Below are 19,764 nucleotides of genomic sequence, written 5' to 3' on the forward strand. Positions count from 1 at the left end.
GCGACGCACCGCGGTTGCGCAGAAACCAACAATCCCCCGGAAACAGCTACCCGGTGACTCTTGGACCTAGCGGAAATAACCGGCTCGATTAAATATATTATTTTTATTCCGCAACGTAACGTGTGCGTGTTGAAACCTTATCGTTCGTGTTTAATGTGAACTCAGTGTAAATGTGCGACAATAATAATGTGACAGCGCTTCTTTTTTTTTAAGACATCCGGATGTGAGTGGTGAGTGTTCTGAAAGATATCGAGGAACAAACATCTGCTTCTCGTGAGCAACTTAAAATAAACAGGACGAAATTAAATAATGACATCTTTGTTTTGTTTTGTTTGCTGCCAATCTACTGCTCCACACTCCAGTCCGGCAGGTGGCGGTAATGCGCCTATACGTTTGTTTACCAACTGCTAATTAACACAACAACAACAACAATAATGATAATAACAGTATATTTTTAGAAGAGCATCATTAAACAGAGGTGGAAAGAAAAGTGGCAGAAGCAGTGGGAGGAAGAAATAGTAAAGCACGATGGATTTAGTGAATTCAAAGTATTTTGTGCAAAATGTACTTTACAAAAAATCGGAAACTGATAAGAAATATGAACAAGAAAGAAGGCAGCTAAACTGTAAACCTTGACAAGATTAAAGTGAATTTTTATTTTAGAGATATCCTACAAAACAACTGAAAAAGCAAGTGTTATCTAGTACTATTTCATTATCTTAGAAAAACATCTATCTATCTATCTATCTATCTATCTGTCTATCTACAATCTTTTTACCATATGCAATTCATCATGTGCAATATTTTGATACATTTATGACTGGACGAATGTATGACTGTATGATTGCTGTGAGTTTAGGTTTTTCTCATTCCTTTCCTTATGGCATAGTGTATTCTAATTTTTCACTTTTTTTTTTCTTACAGACATTTTATCTTTTTATTTTAATTTTTTTACCTGCACTGAAAAGACTGCACCTTAATTTCGTTGTACGATGCCACATTGTTACAATGACAATGAAGATTTCTGATTCTGTTTATCTATCTATCTATCTATCTATCTATCTATCTATCTATCTATCTATCTATCTATCTATCTATCTATACATCTATCTATCTATCTTTCTATCTATACATCTATACATCAATACATACTCAACACCAGCTGGTGGCAGTAATGCATCAAGTCGTTATTTGCCTACCAACAATAAAATTCAAAAGAAGAAGAAGAAGACGTTGGTGACGCCAACAGTCCACTGCGCCTGCGCGGATTACCGGACAAGATGGCGACCAGCAATGGTGGAGGAATGGAAGTGGATGGGGCAGGCGAGTATTTCTCTCTTATCTCAGTGGTCCTGCCTGATTCCAACATGAACCTGAGCGCAGACGGAGACATGTCTGGTGCTCCAGTGTTTCCAGAGGCCGTTAGAGGCGACCTGTGAATGGAGGCCGCGGGCTGGTCGATGTGAGCGGGCTAACGTGAAGTAAATCTCACGTAAAATGTGTCAACAAATGAATCACGTCGGAAGTGAGATCGATTCTTTTCTTGTGTTTCTCAATATTTTGTATCAGAGAAATCAACCTGAATAAACCTGCACACGTGGGTTTAGATGTAAACTCTTATTTCTGAGCTATAACAATAACCTGATCTCAAAATACAGATGATGAACCAAAGTGTCAGCACATCTGCACCGTTCACTTAAACATCCACCCAGACATGTGGCAAGATCTGTAAACTATCCTGTTTAGAACAGTAACTCGTGTCTGGGAAGGTTTTCTACATGAGAGTCTAAGGCTGGCTGATGTGGTCAAAAATATATTGAGATATAAATATTCACCAGTCGATATCGATAATTGTCTCGATAAATGTCACATTATTAGTTAAATTAGTTTAAAGACAGAGTTTTGCTCCTGAGTGAAGGTTGTGGTTTTAAACGCTTTATGATCAGAGAATGACAAACAGCAACAGCAATTAATAAATGTCAAATTGTTATCGATGAACATTATATTGTTTTATTGTCCCTGGCCTAGTATCTTATTTTAAATCCTTTAATGTACTTCCATTTATTTTATGTCCAGAGTCTGTGTAAATATTGTTCATTTCAAAAGTATGTATGATGGACACCAGATCTTTTACTTCATGTTAAAGTCCTTTCCCCCTCTGCTAAAGAGCAGAAACACATCTCTGTATAATGCGACTGTAACAGTGCCACAAACTACATCCTCCAAAATCATCAAACCGTTTCATCATCATAAAAGGTGCCTTACAACTTCCCAGATCCTGAGATAACTTTCTCACATCTTGTTCTGTTCAGCCAATAATCCTAAATCCTAAATTAAACCTATTTGTGATTGCAAATCCTCATATTTGAGAAGCTGAAGCTATTAATTATTTCCAATCTTCGTTTGATAAATGACTTAAATAATTAATCAAGTATTAAAAACATTTTGCCAAAATAATCTATGAATTGACATTTGAATTAGTGCAGTTGCTGTATTGTAAAAGTGTTTTTTGTGTGTCTCTGTGTGACTGTAGCCAGCCCCAGTGTTATGGCCGCAGGAGTCACTGGGAGCGTTTCTGTGGCCTTACATCCTCTGGTTATCCTCAACATATCCGACCACTGGATACGTATCCGCTCACAAGAGGGACAACCAATGCAGGGTATGTATGAGGATGCTCTGAGGGGATAATGGCACAAATTAAAGCGGTGCATCACTTGTTCTGAAACTAAGTGTAATAAAAGAGATCATTTTGTTTTGTCTCCTGCTCAGTGATCGGAGCCCTGATAGGGAAGCAGGAGGGTAGAAACATTGAGGTGATGAACTCCTTTGAGTTGCTGTCTCACACCATAGATGAACGAGTGCATATTGACAAGGAGTATTACTACACCAAGGAAGAACAATGTAAGTGCTGTGTATGTGTCAAGGACAATTTTTGTAAAACACAGAGCAGCCAGTGGGTTGGTCCCCAGCATCTGTGAGGTGACATTTTGAAATGAATAAAATGTAACAGGAAGTCAGGATTTGGATGTGAAAAAAATGTATATTATTGATAAACAAAAGTATTAGTGAAATGTGGTTAACACAAAATCGGATGCTTCTTCTGTAACGTTTAATTTGATCTCTCAGTCAAACAGGTTTTCAAAGAGATGGAGTTCTTGGGTTGGTACACCACGGGGGGGCCACCAGACCAGTCAGATATCCACATTCACAAGCAGGTAGGCAAAAGTTACAGCTACAACATCTACAGTCAATGAAGGCAGAAGATGAACAACTGAGATCATCACATGTTCAGTCAGTGGCAAGTGCCATGATTATTTGAGGTTGTGCTCGGCCCCTGTTCTTACAGTTGTTTCCTTCTCCTCTTCCAGGTGTGTGAGATCATTGAGAGCCCTCTCTTCCTCAAACTCAACCCAATGACCAAACACACCGACGTGAGTTTCCCTGCATTTTAAATCCATTCAAGAATTCAACAACTGCATGGTTATGTTACGCATTCAGATACTGCTGCTGGAAAACATGTCCTGTCTTCTTACAGCTACCTGTTAGTGTTTATGAATCTGTGATTGACATCATCAATGGCGAGGTACGATATATGTAATATCCATTTTTTTCTTATTCAATGACCATTTTTTTTCTGAGCAAACTTCATGTGTGTGGGTTTTTTTCTGCCCAGGCGACCATGTTGTTTGCTGAGCTGACGTACACTCTGGCCACAGAGGAAGCGGAGAGAATCGGTGTTGACCACGTCGCTCGAATGACCGCCACCGGCACAGGAGAAAACTCGACAGGTTTGTCAACAGAATTGCTACTACAGCTCTACTGCTTTAAATGCTAATGACAGGGAGTGAGCTCACATTCTCTCCAGTGTCCTGTTGGAAACCTTCTCACTAGTTTATAAAGCTGCCTATATGACGACTGCTTATTTTACAGTTACCAATAAAAGCCCTTATCTCCGCTCTTATCTCAGACTTATGATAATACAAACAGTTTTCACAGCTACTACTTACAATGTCCGACAATAAGGATTCATGAAATTCCATTAGTGATGTTCTGAGGATGAATGAGTTCTAATTCTTCAGTCAGTACTTGATTAATTTAATAATTGTTGATCATTTTGAAGCACAATACAAGCACCCTTATTCCATTCAAAGAAATAATCAGAAGTACATTATTTTATGCTTTACATTTTCAACATTTGTTTACTTTTTGGAACTACGTTTCAGCTTTTGTAGCATAGATATTTTAAAAATGTTTCCATCTCAGTTTCTTTCTCTATGTATTGTAGTATAATGCATATATTTTTTACATATTCGTATTTACATTTAATGTTTCTATTTATTATAATTCTCTCGATCTGTTATTTTTCTATATTTTGTCCAAGCAGCTGTGATGACAGAGATTTAATCACATTGCAGAGCATTCTCTAATGGTAGCTATGTAAGTCTTTACAGAGTCATGCAACAGTGTAAGATAAACACCTCCAGGCAAACTGAATGCTCATAAAAAAGAGAAATACTAATGCTTTAATAAAGTTTATTGTTAATGGTGGTTAAGTTTCAAACTTGCTTTATTGGCAAACTTTGATTGAACAAACTGAAGAAATGTAAAGGGAGATGCTCTCCTGTTACCTGACTTATATTAGATGAAAATAAATTCTGTCTGAAAAGGTTTTTAACACTGATGTTTTTTTTATGTCTCTCAGTTGCTGAACACCTCATAGCCCAGCACAGTGCGATAAAGATGCTCCATAGTCGGGTGAAGATCATTCTCGAGTACGTCAAAGCCGTGGAAACAGGTGAGAGGACTGACTGGTTTTTTTAATTATGCACCGAGAACAAAGAAGGTGGAAATATGTCTGGAAACCAGCTGTTTTTAAATATGATGTTTCCTTTCCTCACTTTTACACCATTTAGTGGGGCCCCACCAGAACACAGCACCATAATTACAAGCTGCAGTTTGATAGCATCATCTGAGCTCTTTTTATTGTCCCTTACATAACAAGTTCTGTGTTTTTTTCCTCTCCCCCTGCCTTCATGTTCTGCAGGAGAGGTGCCATTCAACCACGAGATCCTTCGAGAAGCAAACGCCCTGTGTCATAGACTGCCGGTCCTCAGCACCATCAAATTTAAAACTGACTTCTACGATGTAAGCAAGCTTTTTGTCTCACCTACACATTTAATGACTATGTTTTAATATTAGATTGTTTAATTCCAAATATCAGATTTTAAGCAGACTGATGATTATGATGATGCTGGTGAAGATGATTACTTTGAGTCTGTCGTGCTTTTAGCGATGGGGACCAGTGTCGATATGCTGTAAACAAAAACATGTGCTTTCCATTGTGGAATTTCTGCGTCATGTCCTGTCTCCTGCACGCTCTACCACGACCGCTCACCTGATTGTTCTGGACATTTTCCAGGACATTTTCCAGTTTATGACACTCAGCCTCACGCCTGTTTATCCTGACTGAAAATAGGAATCCTTGAAAACAGATAGTTTCTGAATCTGAATGTTTCTCTTGAAATAAATATACTGCTCAGTTTTGTCTCCATAAAGAAAAAACCGTAATTTGAGATGAGATGATTGTGGTGAATCCTGACAACAAATTCTTTCTGTAACTCTGCCTCTGTTTTCGCTGCAGCAATGTAATGACGTGGGCCTCATGGCCTACTTAGGAACCATCACCAAGACCTGCAACAGTATGAACCAGTTCATCAACAAGTTCAACGTCCTGTACGACAGACAGGGCATCGGCCGGAGGATGAGAGGACTCTTCTTTTGAGCTGGCGGTCAGCTGAGCCAGAGACAAACAAGCACTGCAGTTTAATTTCTCTGTTTTGTCTTTTTCTTTTCGGTTTGTTTGTATTTTGGTAAGCTAAGACAAGTTCATAAACCAACAGTAGCTTTTCAGACCAGTTTACCATTTTCACTTATAACCACAAGTGTATCTAAAAGCACTTAATTACACCGATCAGTAAGAGATTTGTACAAAACTCTCGGGTCAACGCAGAAATGAATCCACTGTACATGATCGTTATATTATTTTACCCTGTTCGTTTTATCGTTTCTGTTTGTAATAAATGATCTGCTGATTTTCTTCATGGGACTTTAATTTGTCTTCTTCCTGAATTTAAATGATTATAACAGCGTAGACAGAACACAGCTCATAAAAATGTTAGACCTGCACTTTTAAATGAGGCTGTGAAAGTTATGTGGAGCGCTGCTTTAGCTTCAGGGTTATTGTCAGGAGTGTTTGCAGTTAGCTCGTCTTTTGAAGTGGTGTACCCGCTGTTCTACCGCCTTGGGAGGTTTTGGAAAGATGGGCATACGCAGCAGGAAAGGGGGGGAGGCAGGGGGGAGATATGGCTGCAGAGTCGGAGGTCTAACCGGAGTCAGCACTAGACGTAAAGACCCCCTGGATTCTATAAGTCGACTTTACTGGTCTGCTCTTACCTGCCATGTGGCAACTGAAGCAAACTGTTTCCTCTTTGGGTTTTCATGCAGTTTTGTAAAAACACATTCAAAGACAAAATACCACTTGGACAGTTTTGTCACATTTTATTTGTCATAAGTCAAAAAATTTGCATTACATGCTTGTGTTGACTGCTTTTTTACATGCTGACAGTTAATATGTCAAAGTTTCACTTTAGTGAGGTTCAAACCAACTTTGCAACTTATCAAGGCTTTTGCTTTTTCTGTGACGGTGCCGTCGCAGGGAAGCTACAAGAGAAAACCCCCAAAATGTGGATATTGTGAAACTTAAATGTTTTCAATGAAAAGTCTTGTGTTTCCTCCGACACCTCCCAGATGTTTTACTGGCTGGCCTCCGCAGCCTCATCAGCAGGATCCGCAGGATCCGCAGGCTCGGGGTACTTGAAGCGGACTGGGTCGTACAGCTCATCCCTGGGGTCGTAGGGCATAGGGTAGTAAGGGTGAGGGAAGAATTTAAACTTCTTCTCGATGGGTGCAGGAGGTGCTGGTTCCTCCTTCTCCTCCACAGGTGGTAGTGGTGGTGGTGGTGGTGGTGGGACCATAACCTTCCCTTTCATAGGCCTGGGTGGGTGATCAATCAGACAGTCGGGGTCCCAGTAGGGGTCACAGTCATACTCCATGCCCTTAAAGGTGCGGACAGGGGCGGGGGCAGGGGCAGACTTCTTGACAAGGACCGGTGGAGGCGGAGGTGGGGAATACTTCTTCGATGGAGGAAGTTGGGGCACTGCCACAGGGGCGGGTGCAGCCTTCTGAGGGGTGCAGTGCGGGTGGTAGCGGGGGTCGCAGAGCACTGGGATGGCGCCGGTGGGCAGGTAGACGATGTGGGGCTTGCAGAGCGGGTCCTTGCTGTTGCACAGGTAGAGCACATCGGCCTGGGAGATAGATGGAGCAGGGGGGGGAGGAGGAGGAAGGGTCGCTAGGGGCTCGGTGGGCTTAGGGACCCCTTTCATTGGAGGTGGAGGAGGAATAGGTTTGCACTTCTTGTCTGTAGCTGGGTCGCACATGGCCGTCGGCAGCCCCAGTTTGTTCTGGAAATAGGAAGCATTAGGGCCGTAGGTCTGCTCCAGAGATCTCATTTGCTGGTAGAGCATCCGCAGTTTGTCGATCTCATAGAGCTGAGAGGTGGAACAAACAGAGAACAGTGAATCTATAAGCAAAACACACTCATTTGTATTAATAATAATAAAGAAAACACTCATTCAATTCACCTGTAGAGAGAATACAGATGGAATATACCAGAGTTCCATATTTTACAACTCTCTTTTCATTTGTTCATTTAGTCAAGCAGAAAAATAATTCGAAATCAGATTATTTATATTTTAACAACTCAAAAAGTGAGGTCTGTACCATGACCTGAACCAGACACTTTGATAAAAGTGAAATATTTTAGCAGGAATCTTTCCTTTTCTATTTATTACAGAAGTCAGGAGACTAGAATAAGAAGTTTGAAGCCCAAGGACAGTGTGTCCACTTGTCCATAGCACCACATTCCGACATGTAGCCCATAGACTTTTCCCCCAAAGAGAAGGTGTCTCACCCCCTCAGTGTGTCCGATGCTGCTGTAGTATCTGTAATAAGCCTGGAAGTCGGGGTTTGCTCGGTGCCACCTCGGGTCCGCGTTGCGTTTGGGTCTGGAGTGAGTCAGGAAGTTGTTTGCTGTCTCTGAGGCGATGTTAACATGACTGACAGGAACCATCTCTGTTGACAGGAGAGTTGATAAATTGTTATTCAGTTCAAAAGGACAGGAGTTGACATTTACACTGAAAAATGATTTTTACCTTCCTGCTTGATGGAATTCAGTAACGATTTGGCCTCCATCAGCCCTGCAAGAGGAAACAAAACATTTGTTAGATGTTCAGGTCCCAAAATCTCAAGACATTTGTGTTTCAGCAGTTGTACAGTAAAGAATCAGACACTGACCTGGGAGCAGCGTCAGGCAGCAGAGAGCCCCCCCAAGCCATATTGTCGAAATCATCTTGAACCACTGACAGAGGCAAAATGTTTTGTTTGAGAAAAGAAGTTCACACAAAATCCTTTCTTTTTTATTATTAAAGTATAAATTAGCCATAAAAATACATTTACAATATTTATACAAGTTTTAAAAGGTATAAAATCACATTTCTGTTTTTCTGACTCATATTGAGGCTGTGGTAGAGAATAACAAAAGTGTTGTACACAAAAGAAAAATGACTGATTGATTTGAACAAGTCATGTCTATCCTCTCAGGTTCCTATGAGATGTAATAAAAAGCAGTTTCACAATCCAGTTACTGCTGAACACCTCGGCCACATCTGTCCGTGTGTCACTCACCTGGCTCAGGAGGCTGTGTTCACTGGACCGACAGGGCTGAGTGGGTTAAATACAGAAGCCAGTGTCAGTCACACTGAAACATCATCTCCTGTCCAATAGGGATTCACCAAACCTGAGACCGAACTCTGGTCTCCGCCCCTCTCTGTAGTACCATTTAATATGAGGCCCTTTGGCGCCAATCAAGAATAAAAAGCCCCTGGACTTTAGCAGCAGAGTCATAAAGAGAACAGACTTCAAATGGAAACTCCCCCATTAAGTCTGGATGGAAAGCATCACCTGCTGGGACGACTGCAACCGCTGGGAAAATGTTGCAGACTCACACAATATGTCAGCCAAAAAAAAAACCCAGCAAAACATAGATGACAGCTCACACAGCCTCGACTTTGACAAGAGTCGTAACAAGGATTCTGAAACGCTCACGGCTCCTGAAGGTGGTTATTTTTTTTACCCAGAGAACACCTGCTTTAACAAAGAGTGGCCATCAGCTTTTTTTGGTCTGAACATGTCCACGATCAAATCTGAAGTGCTTAAATTTAAACTGCATTCTTACAGGATGTCGTAACATTACTGCACATGATGTACAGTCCCTGGGATCCCATGCAACTACTTTGAAAACTATTTAAAACATGATACATGTTAACATAAACACCACACACGAGGACAACAAATTAAGGTTTTGCATTTTGATTTTAATTGCTTTGTTTTTGTAACTGATCAATCACTGAAATGATTTTTCACCAAAAACTTCAGCGTCTTTAACACAACTCTCTTAAATGATGCACTATGATGTTGCATCACTTTAAAAAACATTTACTAGACTTTGTGATTATTCCCAGACAAATTGGTGAAAATGTAAAACACCCTATCCTGTGAAGTTTAACTCATAAAAAAATGGGGGAAAAATTGCATCCGGCCCCAAAATTTAATGGGTTCTTTTCTGGCATCCTTCCAAGTTTAGTGGAAATCTTTTTGGACGTTTTTGTGTGTAATCCTGTTCATCAACAGACAGACAGGTTTAAAACAGCAGCTCCTCAATGGAGTAGCTACAACTACAAAATCCTTCATGTATATTAATGCATCTGCAAAAATAAAACTTACAGTACAATGGAAAAGGCCAAATATACAGATCCTGGGCGTTAAACTCTGCAAAGGCTTTTTTCTCTCCAATTCTTTTTATAGAAAGTGAACGATGGAAATAACGTCTGCTGCTCCATGTTCGCAGGTTTTACAAGGAAGGTGTGTGAGAGGTGTTAGTGAAAGCTGCAATTAGGTCAACAAAGCCGCTCCAGTAACAAACTAGAAGCAGAGCTCTGTTTCAGACAGTTTCAGGTTTAACAAACTCTCACTCGAACACTGAAGCTGAGATGGAGAAACTTCAGATGGGAATGATTAGCTTTTCAACCAGAAAACAAACAGTTGTGAGGACAGCGCCTCAATATATAAAGTTTGAATGAAAGAAAACGATCTGTGTGCATTATAGGTTATTTAAGTAAAGATGAGTCTCGTGCTGATGAATGAAAGAGGCATTTTCAGGATTGCCAGAAGGCCAAAGAGAAATTCAGGATTTGTTGAAGGAAACACACCAGTGAGCTTGGTAGCGTCACATTGTTACCACGGCGGCTGACAGAGTTAATCGCAGTGTCCCTCGTCTCAGCGTTTAACACCAAAGTTTTCAGCAAACTAACTAAAACCAACTCTCTGGAGTGACCTCAGGTGTTTGTGAGACTTTCATGTGCACACGAGACAAAAAGGAGCAAAAACAGTGTATTATTGAACCATCAATTTATTATAACTAGTGTCACAATACAAGGCTCAATGTTACTTATCTTGCCTGGTGTGAATTATAAAATGTACAGAATTAATCCATTTCAGCTGAAGCTTTAAGCTCTAAACTGCAGACAGCATCACACAATAACAAGTTCTGACACATATTTACAAGTGTTTTACTGGTGAACAGGAATCTTAAAACACTATGAATCTCCAACAGCAGAATTCTTGCAAAAATAGTCGAGCTTAAAAATCGTCCAGGTTCTGCTTGACTTGTTTTAGAAAATGCTGAAGGAGGAAAAAGAAAGAGCCTCAATAGAAGTCTGTAGAAAACAAAGAGTTTTCCCCTCGGGTGGCCGAAGCACAGCGTGCGTGAAGACGAGTCCCGGGTTCTTCAGACGAAGGTGATTCGGCTGCGGGCCTGGTTGAGCTGCCACACGTTCAGCTCCTCGTATTCCTCTAAGGCCTCCTGGAACTGGGCGGGGGTGAAGCCGCGGGAGACACAGCGCTGCTCTGCCTCGGCCATGCGGACCACCCCGCCAGCTCCGCCGCGGCCGACCACGCCCTCTGTGGCGAGCTCGCGAACCAGGGAGAAGATGACGTCGGCCGGTCGCTGGGTCCTGTACAGGAAGAAGGAGAATTCAGACTTTTAGACCCTGGAAGAACAAACCTGTTGGCTGACGGGGAGATGAGTTGGGAACATGTTTAAAACGGAACCTATACAAAAAAAAAAGTAAATAAAATGCAATCTTCTAAAACATCAAACTACTTTAACGGTTTCAGGAGGAACTCTTCCCATTGATATAAAAAGCCTGTTGTGAGTGTTTGAGTGCTGCTTCGAGAACAGTTTATGGTAAAGAGGTGTGAACATGTTAGACGTCTCGACGCCTGTCATGTCTGTGAACAGAGCTCTATAAAAACCCAGAGACGTTTTACAGCTTCCTGCAGGATATGCAGCTTCTGTTACAGGAATACGAGAGACTCGTTAGGACGACCACATCCGGTCACTCGTGATGTGTGGAGCTGGTGTTAACTTCATGTCGCCTGAGTTTCCGGTGCGAACACTAACCTCGTGCTGCTCGACTTGTCAGTTTGTAGTGAGTCCTTTGACATCTCCATCAGTCTCATGGCCTCGTTGACGTCCTCCTTTTCCACAGTGTCCATCATACGAAGGCGAGCCTGGGGAGGGAGAGAAGGGGGAGACGTCCTGAAAATCAAGTTAATTCATAAAACTTCTTAAACTTCTGGCTTGACCAAAGAGTCCATCCTGATTACGTAGGTTGCGCTGTGCCGGCACTGTCAGACCGAGACAAGTGCAATGCCCTCTGGGATGGTCGGCAATTGCCCAAGTCTCCGCCTCTCAACACCAGCTAGTCTCTCTACACGTTGAAATTCAGACATCTGACCAAAAATACTAAAAAAGAGAAGCTTGATAGTTTAAACATCAGGTTGTTGGACAGAACTCATTGATGACTGCTCTGGTCATGGTCAGTTTTGCATGGGTTTGCACAGCTGCACCTAAAGCACACAGGCTGACTGCCCACCCTGCAAAGCTGGCCAGGATCAGACAAACTCAGTATCTCACATGTGGGGTAACAAAGGCGTAACAAGGTTTCACAGATGTGAAGATCAGTGGATGTGAAGATCAGTGGATGTGGAGCTCCGGTACATTTACTAAACAGTTCAAGCAGTTTCTTTCACACAATCATTGTTGTGGGAGCAGTTTGCCCCCTTGTGGAAATACCAGTGGAGCACATCGCCAAGCTGTTTGCCTGAAGTGCTGGTTTTGCAGTAGGTGGATGATGCTACCTGCACAAACAGCACTTTTAGCAACCAGAGGCCAAGTCAACAGATAAAACTCATTCACGAAGCATCAGCAATTCTTAAATGAAAAATAAATAATTACAAAACCATTAAAACAGTTTTTACAGCTCATGTAATGAGCAGTCATTTGATACGATTAAGAAAGATGAGGTTATCTTCAGTGTGCGGAGTTCAGAGCTTCTGTCCAGCGTGAGAAAGAAGTGCTCACACTGCAGTAGGCCGTGTTATCATCACTACCTGCACTGTAAGCACTTTATCTCACACTGGACTGTTGAAAGCACAGGAAGATGAAAACAATAGAATTCTCATCAATATTTTATGTTTAACCGAAGTGCGGACGTGTTAAATTCACGTCAGTGATCTGCAGGTTTCCTGTTGTGAACTGCAGCCAACTGAAGTGGAGGTGTATTTCTCACCAGAGCAGTGGACAGACGGAGGATGGAGAGCAGGGTTCGGGCGGAGGTAAAGGTGGTGTCCTTGCTCACTCGGGCCTCTTTCCTCATCTCCACATAAGCAGCAGTGATGTAATCAGCCAGTGACTCAGGCACCACTGGTTGCCGCTTCTTACACACACCGATGTAACGTCTGAAGAGGAATTTTAATTCATTTAGTTGCTGGTTTAAACTTATGTCTTTATTATTTATATAATAACTTTTAAATAAACTGCAGATCATCATCATCACCTCATCAGCTTCATGTCGATGGGGGTAAAGTGAGTGGGCGGCTGGCGGCAGTGCTGGTGGACGTAGGTGATGTGCTGGGCCAGGCGCAGGTCAGCTTCGGCATCTGGCTTGTCCTGGATCAACCAGAGGAGGTCGAAACGGGAGAGCAGAGCGGCCGGCAGCTGAATGTTCTGCTCAATGCTCTTTTTGGGGTTGTAGCGGCCGTAGGCGGGGTTAGCTGCGGCAAGAATGGAGCAACGGGCGTTGAGGGAGGTCATGATGCCGGCCTGGTGAGAAGACAAAGTCAAACATGTGTTCATCAAGCTTTATATTTAAACTTAGTAATAGATTTATTAAATCACCCGTGCATGTCTTTACCTTTGCAATAGAAATGGTCTGCTGCTCCATCACCTCATGGATGGCTGTGCGGTCAGCGTCAGCCATCTTGTCAAACTCGTCAATGCAGCAGACGCCCAGGTCAGCGAGCACCAAGGCTCCACCTTCCAGGGTCATTTCTCCAGTAAGGGGGTCACGCATCACGGCTGCAGTCAGACCGACGCCGGATGAACCACGACCCGTTGTGTACTGACCTGAAAGTCACAGGCGACGAAATCATCAAATGAGACATGAACACAAACAAGTTGTTTTTTTATTTAAAATGCACACAAAGCATAACCTCAGCATCTGAGCACAAACAACCTTTACTCTACTCATCTCCAGTCAGACATCACACCGAGTTAATATTTTACTACGTAGGCCCTAATGGAAAGAAAATGGATGACCAGATAAAATATTTAACCAGTTACAGGACTGTACTCACTTCGAGGAGCCAGGCGGTCAATGTAGGACAGCAGCTGGGACTTTGCTACTCCGGGATCTCCCATCAGGCAGATATTTATGTTGCCTTAAGGAGGAAGAGCATAGTCGTTAATGCAAATTTTGAAAAGGGCAAATATTTGAGCTTAATGTGAATCTACATACATATATTGAGCACATAAAATGAATTTGGTATTAAATGAAGCCACAAAAAAATATGTTTTACTCATTTAACAAATTCTTTTCAGGAATATTTGCTGTTTGTCAGAGTTTTAAAATCGAAGGATTTCTCAGGAAATGAAGGAGGGGGGGATTTAAAAGAGGGAATTATCACCATATCACTCATTGGGAATGGAAAATATTCTCACACTGTTTTAGTGTCATGATGATGCATCTTCGACAGCTTTTATTTCCCTCTGATAAACGGCCTTGATCTACTTTGTGGAAGACGTTATGGGCCTATGTCGATGCTCACCTCTGATTTTCATGCCTTTAGGAGCCTGTTCCACTCCCCCCACCAGCAGCAGCAGCAGAGCTTTCTTCACGTCTTCATGTCCATAGATCTCTGGTGCTATTGAACCAGCTAGTTTCTCATAAAATCCTTCATCTGTAACAGAGAAACAGTCACTTTTAGTTGCTATAAGAGTGAGAGGAGTATCTGCGTTGGCAGGTTTTAACAGTGGTGTGGGTGGATGTTCCTGAATCGCCCACACAGGCCCCTCCCTACCTGTGATGCCACGAAGCTCCTCGTCAGTCAGCTCCTCGTTACCGAGCTCATCGTCCTCCGTCTTGTTCATGAGGATGATGCTGTGGGCTTCCAGGTACGTCTCTGACAGAAGACCCTGAAACAAAAACAGGACGTTTAATGAAGGGACAGTTTTGGATTGATTGACATGCACTTAGGAACCCAAACCCTTAACCCTCCTAAAAAACCACAACCCTCCTAGGTCCCCTCTTTTTATAGGTCACTCACCTGTGCTGCTTGCCTGAAACCTGTGCGCAGAAGAGGTAGGAAGACTCCTGCGATGGCTACATGGTCTCCGGGCTGAGCGAGACGAGTGTTTTCTCCACGGGCGTACACAGACATGCTCCTTGGAATATTTCCAACAGGCACTTGATCGCTCTATAAAAATACAATAATCACCTGATGAGAACACCGGCCCTGAGTAACCTGCTTTACCACAATTGTCAAAACAGATTATTAGCTCCTTTACATGTTCCTGAATACGAAGCTCCTGGAATTTAACAAATTTGGAGCCTCTGGTCTGCAGGTAGAGACGACCCCCAGATTTGTTGGTGACACACTCTTGACTGGGACACATGATGAGGGGCATGAAGGAGGGAGACTGGATCTAAAGAAAAAGGAGAAGACACAATGAGACACATCTGATTATTTCAAATCTTATCACAGGATGTAAATGACAACAGAATGTAAACCAAACTTACTGGTTGATAGGTCTCCGCACCACATTGGTCACAGGTGTACGTAGCTACAGCCATCATTGGTTTGACCTCGGTGGCACGTGTGACGATGCCTCGAACCGGCACGAGGTGTCCAATGCTGTCGGCTCGGACATCACGCACCACTTTAGGTTTGGATGTAGTGGGGGGCTTAAAGTACAGCTCGCTGTGGATGGAAGATAACAATCATGAGAAAAATATTTGTACGTAACAAATAAAGTATCACAGGTGGAATAACCAACATAGATTAATTAAGTTGTAATTTTGAGTCTGAACTTACAATCTCCTCATGAGTTCAGGTGGGTATTGGTTACGTGGGTCTCTGGTGTCCGCTGGGTCGCGACCCCTCTGTTCCATCATCAGCCTGTGCTCAATGTACACGTCCAGAGAATCTTTGGCCACGATCTGAATGTGAACACATGCATACATTTCCATAAAAAAAAACCACAATGCAATGGTTGCATTCTTGATAATGACATGCTTCTGTAATCGAACCAATTTTTTTTTGTTTAAACACGACGCTGTATCAACTGAGCAAATCTACTCACATCTCTCTCTTTGTACTCTGGCAGCAGCTCGTGGACTGCGTCGGCGAACAGGCCGGTGTAACGCTTGGCGTTCTCACAGACGCTCTCCACCAGCTCAGGGTCTTCTTCAGCCACATCGTCAAGATCCACAAAAATAGACACCTGCTCCCTGTGGGCCAGCGCCACCTGTACACACAGAAGAGCCATGATCAGCCATGACCATGTCTACACAAATACTGATGAATAACGACTCCGCATCTACACCCAAACTTGGACGAGCTGTGACCTCATCTGATCTAACTCTATAGCCAAACCCCATTCAATTACATTGACCTGCAGATTTCAGTATGTTCTGCCTTGAAAACACTGTTTGTATTCTGTTTACATTCTACAGGTATCATTTTATATTTTCTTGTGTTTACACTGGAATTTATTTATCACTTTAAACTGATATGTTAATTTAACCACCAAGTTTACTGCTGTATCACAAAAATGGAAAAATAAAGGATGAGCTCATATGTAGATACTGAAAACATTCATTAACACTCTTAAACACAGGACAAGCTCTTTATGAAGCAGATACAGTTTTTACTGAACATTTTATAGAAAATTAATACAATTTGTTTAAAGTAATATCTAAGAAACAAAGAAGTCAAACAGATAATTAAGATGACAAGAGAAAACGGTTCAGAACATAAAGCCTCCAAATTTACTTGTTTAAAAAGGAATCAGTCAACAACCCCCCCCCCCCCCAGTGATCAGAAAAACAGTTCCTCTGAAAGCTGCACCCATTTCTACCATTTGTTTATTATACTTACAAGCTGAGCTCCGTATTTGAACACCTTCTTCCCATTGTCATCCTCTGAGTAAAACTCCTGCAGGAATCTTTTGCATTTTTCTGCAAAACAAAAAACAAAAAAACGCTTTTAGTTTCATTTCACAGCAGAAAAAAAAAAAACACAAAACAACAACACAGGCCACTTCCATCAGAGATTAGTTTTTATCAGCTGCATGTTCACGCAGAGAAAACCCACAGTTTTTATTTTATTCCTTTGGAAGTTAGAGCAGGTTTGTGGGTTTAAAAGCTCCAGTCGATGGAGAACAGCAGCAGTGGGCCTACGCACTGGAAGCTAATGTGTTGTCCTGCGACGACCCCCTTTGTTGAGCAACATGGCATCCTGTAATCTCGATGAGTCACTATTGACTAAAGAAAAGGCTCAAACCGACACCGACTCCCTGCGCGGGGCAGATCTCCCTGCTCTCACCCTTCAATGTGAGTTTTAGGGAGAAATAAGTGACGCTGCGCGGCTTCGGGTCGAGAGAGTCAACGCAACAAACGCGCTCCATCTTTAAAAGAGGAAAAATATCCCGCACTTCTTCCAAAGAGACACAACTGAGAACAATGAGTGAATCTGCGCATCGAACATGGAAACTGTCCTGAAGGCGGAGATCGAATCGTTCCACTTACTTTGACGCGGCGGCAGAAAACACGCAGCGCCGCGGTTTTATTTCTCCGCTCGAGGATGTTATTGTAAACAAAGCAGCACATGGCTGGTGTGCCCCGTCACTCTGGGGATCCCTCCGCGAGCGCTTCCGCCCTGAAAAGTAATCCCGACTGTTGTTTTCAAAAAAAGAACCACGACCAGCCATCTTCTGACGTTAGCTCCAGTTAGCTCATCCATGCTAAACACACACACACCTCAATGGAGCTCATCCACGGTGGATACAAATCAGAGTAAAACCTCCTAACAGCTGGTTTTACGCAGCTATCGTATTCACAGAGAGAGATAGTGTGGAGTTATAGCTTTAGACAAACAACACGAACTGACTGTAACGCTGAAAACGAAAATCTACGCACGGCTCACACTTGCCTTAAGTCTAAATATTACTACGCTAGGTGCGTAAATGTAAATGTTACTGAAAATGACACTTTCCCTTTTAGCAAGGCAGCAAACTACCAGGTCGAGTCAGCAGCTAAATACAAAACTAGTGTAACTCACAGCTACGGGGGGGGGGGGGCTAACTGGCTAGCATGCTAACGTTAGCAGTTGAAGCTAACTTAGTGAACGTTCAGTGATCGCGCATCATCTTAAACTTTTTAAACACTTTAAACGAGAGAATAAAACAAACAGCGAATAACGTGATGAGTTAAATCGAAGCGCGGAACAGCGTCTGGTGACGCATTGACGCTACGTGCTTAAAAAAAAAAAGTTCACGTTGCCCTGCGTCGCTTTTGGCGTTGAGCGATAAAGGGAATCGCGGATCGAGCTCGCGACTTTAAAATCGAGGCTAACGCTCTTCATCTGTAAAAACACGTGCGCGAGCTGAACCACGTCTCTACAGCCGCTGTGCTAACTTTCTAACGTGACTTTAATGCAAACAAGAAGTGTTTCCGGCTTCTCTGCGCTGCGAGCTGAGGTTGTTGTCCATGTGCTTGCACAGTGGCGCCTGCTCCTTTGTTAAAGCGGATCCATCCGGGCCACTGTCAGCACACACACACACAATGCATAACTGGTTCCTATGGAGTTCTGGAGAAACCAGAAAAGTTTGTAAAACTTCAAACTAAACTATTACTACTAACTCCTCTGGTTTCTTCAATATAATACAAACACGCTAACACGCACAACTCAAAATGTAGCTTAAATACATGAAGTTGTTTGCAGAGAGAAATCAGCTGATTGACTGACACAGTTTGAAGCCGCACACATTAAACCAACCGAGGTTATACTCAGAGCTCTTCTCGGTTCATATTTAAAACGACCCTGGGAGCTTTCAGCCACTTTGAAGGTTCAGTCATTCAGATCGACCTGTTGCTGTTATTGTGGAAGTTCCCACGTTTACCTTTCTCTGCCGCGTAATCCTTACGACTCATGTCTGCAGGCGGTGGCGCTCAGCGGAGATAACCAGCGTCCAGAAATCCGACAGGAACTAAACGAGCGGCTTGAACGGTGGTTCGATTCCCTCTCTGTGTCCGGACACCAGCGTTCATTCACACGCAGCCTCGGCTTCTCCCTGCTCGCGCTGCAAGAAGTGGCGCGAGTCTGACGTCTCCGCGGGCCAATCGCGTCGCCGCTTTCCGCGCGGAGGGGCGGGAATTGGCGGTGGCGCGAAAGTTGCGGGCGACTGCGCGTCACGTGACTCGACAGACTTCCGCCCTGTTCGTCATGAATGGCGCGAAAAGCGATGATTGGATTTCCTCCGAGTGAGTGACCCCGAGGTGAACCTGGACCACAGACAGCAGGGACAATGACTCTGTCCCGAACTGTCTTTAATAAAGTTCAGAAATCTACACGAACACAAGACCAGGACGTCGCACGTGGTTCACTAATCCACTAAGGAGTCATGTCAGAAATGGTGTTTCGATTTGTCTGTGCAATCTCAGTATCTTCACTGTACATCCTTGTTTGCACTGAATTTATTGATATTTCTGTATGTCCTTGTGGTTGTAGGATACTGCATGTTCACTTATTTCTTATGTTTTTACAAATGCTTATATTTACATCCCCTGTGCTGCTGTTACCTCTTTATTTAGTCTGTTGCTGTTACATGGTAAACCTCCTCGTTATGGGTCTAATGAATGATTATTTTATTTTACAGGTGCAATTGGTTGAACACAAGTAAAATATATCCCCTATCATCAGATACATTAAAAATGAGCCGTCCATTTACATATCAATGTGGCAGCCACAGCTAAAGAAGTGGGGGAAAAAAACAGTAACGTTTTTACTAATGGAACTAAAATGCAGTAAATAAATCATGAGAGGGGGTGGATACTTCTCACAGGGCAGTACTTCGTATTTTGGCAGCTATGCACAGCTTCATGCCGTTTGTGTGGCCAGATATTTTTTTCTTCTGTGTTTTGAATTTCAGTTTATCAACAAATTATAAATAAAAACACACATACA

At 42.7% G+C, this 19,764-nt stretch overlaps 3 protein-coding genes across 5 annotated transcripts; 1 reads left to right on the forward strand and 2 right to left on the reverse strand.

Annotated features, from left to right (window-relative positions):
* Nucleotides 1-82: 82 nt before the first annotated feature.
* Nucleotides 83-6,101, forward strand: cops6 (COP9 signalosome subunit 6). Of its 2 annotated transcripts, none has more exons than XM_020078453.2 (11): nucleotides 83-223; nucleotides 1,163-1,323; nucleotides 2,534-2,659; nucleotides 2,770-2,901; nucleotides 3,127-3,215; nucleotides 3,369-3,431; nucleotides 3,536-3,583; nucleotides 3,674-3,788; nucleotides 4,703-4,795; nucleotides 5,045-5,145; nucleotides 5,642-6,101. In XM_020078453.2, the coding sequence occupies exons 2-11, from the start codon at nucleotides 1,281-1,283 to the stop codon at nucleotides 5,780-5,782; spliced, it is 951 nt and encodes a 316-aa protein (XP_019934012.1). In that variant the 5' UTR covers nucleotides 83-223; nucleotides 1,163-1,280; the 3' UTR covers nucleotides 5,783-6,101. The 2 variants fall into 2 exon arrangements, with proteins under 2 accessions (XP_019934012.1, XP_069387499.1); XM_069531398.1 differs by having other exon boundaries at nucleotides 105-230; nucleotides 925-1,323.
* Nucleotides 6,102-6,543: 442 nt separating this feature from the next.
* Nucleotides 6,544-8,476, reverse strand: LOC109633697 (uncharacterized). The gene is made up of 4 exons (XM_020093758.2): nucleotides 8,413-8,476; nucleotides 8,271-8,315; nucleotides 8,030-8,190; nucleotides 6,544-7,607 (listed from the first exon to the last, which is right to left on the reverse strand). The coding sequence occupies exons 1-4, from the start codon at nucleotides 8,465-8,467 to the stop codon at nucleotides 6,813-6,815; spliced, it is 1,056 nt and encodes a 351-aa protein (XP_019949317.2). The 5' UTR covers nucleotides 8,468-8,476; the 3' UTR covers nucleotides 6,544-6,812.
* A 2,091-nt stretch (nucleotides 8,477-10,567) lies between these two features.
* Nucleotides 10,568-18,928, reverse strand: mcm7 (minichromosome maintenance complex component 7). Of its 2 annotated transcripts, none has more exons than XM_069532155.1 (15): nucleotides 18,701-18,928; nucleotides 16,678-16,757; nucleotides 15,881-16,045; nucleotides 15,613-15,737; nucleotides 15,318-15,498; nucleotides 15,086-15,223; nucleotides 14,845-14,994; nucleotides 14,599-14,713; nucleotides 14,347-14,478; nucleotides 13,876-13,959; nucleotides 13,434-13,645; nucleotides 13,077-13,342; nucleotides 12,810-12,978; nucleotides 11,639-11,748; nucleotides 10,568-11,189 (listed from the first exon to the last, which is right to left on the reverse strand). In XM_069532155.1, the coding sequence occupies exons 1-15, from the start codon at nucleotides 18,729-18,731 to the stop codon at nucleotides 10,964-10,966; spliced, it is 2,184 nt and encodes a 727-aa protein (XP_069388256.1). In that variant the 5' UTR covers nucleotides 18,732-18,928; the 3' UTR covers nucleotides 10,568-10,963. The 2 variants fall into 2 exon arrangements, with proteins under 2 accessions (XP_069388256.1, XP_069388257.1); XM_069532156.1 differs by lacking the exon at nucleotides 18,701-18,928 and adding an exon at nucleotides 17,328-18,031.
* Between the last annotated feature and the right edge of the window lie 836 nt (nucleotides 18,929-19,764).

The sequence above is a fragment of the Paralichthys olivaceus genome, chromosome 9 (genome assembly GCF_024713975.1).
Source record: "Paralichthys olivaceus isolate ysfri-2021 chromosome 9, ASM2471397v2, whole genome shotgun sequence".
Lineage (NCBI taxonomy): Eukaryota > Metazoa > Chordata > Actinopteri > Pleuronectiformes > Paralichthyidae > Paralichthys > Paralichthys olivaceus.